Here is a 6,018-nt window from a genome sequence, read left to right on the forward strand (position 1 = left end):
CTCAAGTAGGGCTGGTGAAAGGTGAAGATTGTCTCAGTCCTTCTGAAAACGTGCTGTCTTTTCAATAAAGTGCATATGCTACAGTTTTGGGAAAGTCCCTGCCACTTTGTTTCCCCTCTGAGGCCCCAGGATGTTGCAGTATAACTCCAACTTGACAGTCTTAGCCTCGAGGTCGAGCTGAATTCACAGTGCACATCCCATTGAATGCTTGAAAAAATGATGATGATTCCCCTGGTCATATTCCTTTACTAAAGCACTGCCTTTGGGCAATGAAACTGCAGACTCCAACACAGAAAAGTGCTTTTTGGTCTCTGGTTTGTAGCTAGAGACCCAGGTTAGAAGATAACTGAATATTCTATGTCCAGCCTTAGGGAGAACAGAAGCAAAGAAGAAGTATATTGGTGTGAGGATGATGACTCTCACTCCAGGGTAAGTTGCACACTTTTATGTACATAGCCATTGTGTTCAATCCCCAGAATGCAATAAATGAAACATTGTATTATACCCAGGTCACAGGGAATTGCAGAATTTTGTGTTTAACTCTCTCCTTTTTTCCCCTTACCATTAGGCTAGCCAAAGAGCTGAAGACTCGACTCCGCGACTTCCCTGACATCACCTCGGGAGCTTATGTTATGGAGGTCATTGCAAAGACACCAGCTGCAATGTAAGCAATATATTATAAGTTTCCAAAGACACTGGCTCTGTAGAAGCTAACTTGATTGTAACTTTATGGATCTCAGTGAAGTGCAAATGGAGGTTCTATCTGACTCTAGCTATGGGATATTGTCTTTGGCTCGTAATACAATACATCTGCACTAAATTCACACAAGACTCTCATCACTCTCCACGCAGCCCCTGCTCGCCTCTCGAAATGCAAATAGATAGTATATTTCATTTCCTTTCTTAATTTTCTTTTCCTAGTTTAACCATCAAGAGGTTGCACACATGCCCAGAGCTTCCTACATAGCTGTCCTACTAGGATGTGAATTAATGGCTCACTCTAGCATGTCTAGAGTGCCTGGCCCTCTAAAATATCCCCCTCCTCCCACAATTGCGGCCCACTCCAATCAGCCACCACCACAACTCAGCAGAGTAGGGCGCGGGAGACGCTGAGGTCAGCTATTTCCTTCAAACCTCATGCAGGGAGGTTAGTAGCTGAACTGTGGTTTTCCTGCGCCTGCTCACCCATCCCACTATATAGTGGTCTGTCCTACATGGTTTCATCAGTGTTTACTCATTGCTTAAATAACCCACCCTTTTGCATTATAACATTTCTGTGGTTCCTTTTATATTCTCTGTTTTTTTTTTTTTGCTTTTTTCACTTTTGATCTCACTCTGTGTTATGTTGGTTTATGGACTTTGGAATCTTGATTCTTCTGTAGGGAAGGGATTGTTTCTGTGTCGACCGAGTGCACTGAAATCCCAGTTTCAGCTCCGTTAATTGATGCTGTTGCAAGTGAAGGTGTGGTGGTCTATGTTTACATGTGGCTATGATTAAGCGGTTGTTTTAAGAGTCTGCTTTTGATATCACTGCTGGTTACTGCCTCAGTCTGTGCGTGATCCCCATTTTACTAGTTTGTTTTTTACATTGGAAGTGTTCTTTTAGTCAGTGTGTTTTTATTTTTGTCAACAGATGTTGATATAGAGGCTCACAGACCTGGAAACAATCCTACCAATAGCTGATTATGGCTATATAAAATGAAGAGTATTTCACCTCTATATTTTCTTTCCACTGAAATCTAAAGAGGGAACTATAGTTAAATTACATAAGAAGATGTATAAATTGTCATAAAACTAAACCACTAATGTGTTAAGGCATCTACACCCATGAACATTTATTTCATTTGATCATTCAGATTACTTTAATAGCTAATTTAATTCATTTAAAAACATCACAGATTTTCTTAAAATGTAACACAATGGAGGATGACCAAATATAAGCTTCAGTTCATATACGTGGAAATAAAGAATAACAATCAGTTCAGTGATTGGTATGGGATTTATTAACAATAGGATAAAACCAGTGGACTGATATTTTTATTTCCTACGTTCCTATGATTTTACAGTATTTTGTGCTTTGTTAGTCAACATACAAAAAAATAGTGTATACAGTGATAGAAGGTGACATGGAACAGCTGGACTTGATAAACATCTGTACACCTCCTCAGAGGCTAAAACTGTGCCTTGATGTCATAAAACTCAACTAGAATAGCCGGGCTCAGAAAACAAAGATCATCCTATTCGCACATGTTTTTCCATTTATGAACCCCTCAATCATCCTTTCTTCTTCTGTCCTCCAGCGCTGGACTCAAAGAGCATGATGTCATCATCTCGATCAACGGCCACAGGATTTCAACAGCAACCGATGTCAGCGCCGCCATCAAGAGAGATGACACCTTAAAAGTGGTTGTGCGCCGTGGCAATGAAGACGCCATCCTCACTGTTGTTCCCATTGAAATTGACCCTTGACCCTCCAGAAATCACACCGCAGTTGCTGGAGCTAGCTTTTACTTATCAACAGTGGACCTTATATCGGAGGGGTTTTTTACTGACGCACCCTCTCCCTGTGGCCAAAGGCCGGTGGTGCCTCACATCCAGGAAAATTCTGGCATTGCCTTGAATGGAATGACTGTACGGATGCTTTAAAAGCAGCGCTGTACTTTGTTTTCCCTGTGTGTTCTCATGTTTAGACTTTAATGCTTTGATCAAAGCTACTACTGTGTGTTCTTAAACCTTAAAAAAATAGTCATTGGCATAGTGTTTTCACCTGCTTACTCGTTTTGTTGTTGTTGTTGTTGTTTTTTTAATGTACTGTTGCTCAGTCAGGCTGACTGAAATTTGAAGCAATTTTAAGCGACTTGCTGAGCAAATCATATTTGTAAAATTGTTGTTTTCTAAACTCCCCCCCCCCTTTTTTTAAAGTACTGTAGAAATACTTTGTTGTTTATGTGATGTATACTGGAGAAGAAAATAAAGGTTTTTTACCTCCATTTGCTTTGACACTCTGCTTACTGCCTTTTAAAAAATGCTCTTTCCAGCTCTCTTTCATTCAGTTTAATACACACATAAACAGTGTTGGCCAAGTTACTTGAAAAAAGTAATCAGTAACTAATTTCTCTCGTGCATATGCACACAGAAAGAGGGACATAGAGCGTGTTGGGATCTGGTTTAAATTTGCTTTTATTGCCTTCATATGGGCTTGATAGTGGTCTGGTGTGATTGTTGGGACAGGGTCTCCACAGACTGACCTCAGAGACAGGAGTGCGAGCCAAACTGAGATCCGACCCATGATGCAGTGGTCACAGATGTGGGGCTCGCATAAATACATTTAATGTTTTGGTGGAGATTTTTGTTTACCACATATAGTGAAGTAAACCTCATGAGACCTGCAACTGCAGCTTCAAGCTATACAAGACAAAGTCAAACGCACCGTCTATTATGCTGCATGTATTAGAAGATAAAATTGCACTTCAACAGCTTTACGAGTAAGTCTAAATGACAGTGGAACATATTTTGTCATGCAGTGGTCGGCTTCCTAGTTTTTACTTTTAAATTGCAGACCATGTGTCCAATAGCTTGTGGAGCTTTATCTCGCCAACTGCCCAATTTTCCATTTACACAAAGCACATGGAAGCTATATTACAAAGTCATCCTTTCAAATGTCAAGTAGCCCAAAGGTGTATAACGTAATTAAACATTATTTAAATGACATAATGGACATTTTAATACATTTGATAATGACATATACTACATTTATAAGCACTAAGCAGTGTTGCTGCCATCTCATGGATTTGTCTCAGTGTTGCAGTCTGTCGTTCTAGTTTAAAAATCCAACTTTGCTGTGAACATTTTGGACAGATGTTACACTCAGCATTGAAATTCAATGTCTGCATTTCACTTGGCGATGCCACAGGTTTGTGACTCACTTGCTCCAAGACTGCAAAACATCCAGAGGTTACAGAATACATACGGTGCATTTGAATGAGCTGTAAAGTTTGCTCGTTAATGAAGTCATGACTGCCAGATTGCCAAGACCTGAGCTCAGAACCATCAGTCAAACATGGTCGTATTACCTCACCACCTCTGGGCTTTTGATGTGGACTGACTGTCTCTTTTCTGGCCCAAATACATACAAATGTTTGTATGTTTAACTGTAATTAGGTTTCATCTATCTGCCTCTTAATGATCAACCATGTTATGTTTGTCCAAATGTTACAAAAATAATCACGGGAAACAAAGTGACTAAACATTTGGCTAATTGTGGTCTATGAATCCTCCGATAAACTAAAAAATATGTCAGTGTATTATGTTGACAGTTTGTAGTTTATATCAGGAGATTAATTAGTGTGACAGCTGTTTCCCAATCACAATATTATATTAACACTATTTGTGTTATTTACTTTTTTCATTAAGTGAAATGGGTGGGATCCATCTGAAATTCAAACATTTCAGGCGGATCCTGTGGGAAATTAGTGTCTTGCTGTTTCTGAACTGAGGCCAGCCATTTCCACAAAAGATTTTCATGCTTTTAAGGAGATGTTGTGAGGTTTGTTCTGGATGAATAATGCTCAGTTCAGTGTTGATACAGTTGGGACCACTTGGCCCTGAAGACCCAGGCTGTTGGAACGAACTATGTATTCATTTGACACCATCTGTGCCCCAGGCTAGTGCCAGCGTGGGTGATATATACATGATTTCTGTTTACAGTATGTTGGATGTGTTTAAAAATTCACTCCACTGGGTATAGAACAATCAGATTTGGCAGCATACAACAACATTTATATTGATCGTGTAAGATATTATGTTATGCTAAGAAAACAACTAGAAGAATTTAAGTAACATAACACTCTTCCATGTGTCTGATATGAAAATCAAGATAAAAATACTGTGAAAATTGGAATTCTTCCTGTTTGGATGTATTACCTTAAGTATCCTAATTTGAAGTAATTACAGAAGATTGTTTTTCCTGGATTAAAGCATTGGCTCTTTCAAATATTTATTTTTTAATTTTCTCACTTAAATCTAAGTGTGTGTAGCCATCATGTGCCTTTTTGTTTGAGACATAATTGCAAGTGGCCCCATTAAAACACATCCTCAACACAACGAACTTTTACATTTGGGTCCAAAAAATAAAATTAAAAAGGCTCAGCAGTGCTGTGCAAAAGTCTCGAGCCACTACTCTTTTCTTCATGAGTTCTTCAGGCTATTTGAAGGTCTTTCAAACATAAAAGGGCAGGGAACAGCCAGTGTTTATCTTCATATATTAGACAATTTTGCCAAGACATAATTTTAAACTGTAACTTTGGGCATTTTGTTACGAGCAACGGGTCACAAAAACATCTTTTGTTTCCCTTTTTTTTATAGAACCTTTAAAAATTGTGAAAGATAACACAGTTCAACAGACATAAAACTGTATTTTTGAACCATAACGTTCATTTTCAAAGAGCTATTTGCTGAAAACTTTGCATACCTCAACATAGTGTCAAGGGTGTCCTAAAAAATTGATAAAGCTGGATAAGTGGAGGACAAAAGAAATGGCTGGCCTAAAAACTGCCTACATTAAATGAACAGTAACTGAAAGTCATGTCCTTAAGAAATAGGAAACAATATATATGCAAAGACCAGACACAGCAACCCGGCGGTGTTAATGATCTTGTCAAAATGTATCACAATATGAATGCAGACCTGCCTTGCAATACTGAAAAGCATCTGTTTAATGAAAAATAACTGTTTAATTTTGCAGCATAAAAACAATCCAAACTCACTGCTAATGTAGTAAAACATACTTCCATGGAAAAACACAAAAATATAAATGAGAGGTGGAATTTGACGACATTTGTACAGTATTGCATGTGTAAAGGGTTTCATTAGAAGAAGATTCGATTCGGAAATTAGACCCTTTAAGCTGTTCACAAATGTTGTATAAATTGAGTGGACCGATGCGAATATTGAGTGGACCTTTTTTTTTTAAAATTTTGCGTCTGTTCTTTCCCATAGAAGGTCTATGGATAGACCTAA

The 6,018-nt window shown here is 38.5% G+C and overlaps 1 protein-coding gene across 1 annotated transcript in view; it reads left to right on the forward strand.

Annotated features, from left to right (window-relative positions):
• Positions 1-2,990, forward strand: part of LOC102207276 (serine protease HTRA1A-like) — a 28,412-nt gene extending 25,422 nt beyond the window's left edge. Inside the window, exons 7-9 of the mRNA XM_005727364.2 lie at positions 366-429; positions 569-664; positions 2,301-2,990. Coding sequence (XP_005727421.1) covers positions 366-429; positions 569-664; positions 2,301-2,469 — 329 coding nt within the window. The 3' untranslated portion in view covers positions 2,470-2,990. The remainder of the gene's footprint in view (positions 1-365; positions 430-568; positions 665-2,300) is intronic.
• The last annotated feature ends 3,028 nt before the right edge of the window (positions 2,991-6,018 follow it).

Source organism: Pundamilia nyererei, unplaced genomic scaffold, assembly GCF_000239375.1.
Source record: "Pundamilia nyererei isolate P.nyererei 1_Seehausen unplaced genomic scaffold, PunNye1.0 scaffold00024, whole genome shotgun sequence".
Lineage (NCBI taxonomy): Eukaryota > Metazoa > Chordata > Actinopteri > Cichliformes > Cichlidae > Pundamilia > Pundamilia nyererei.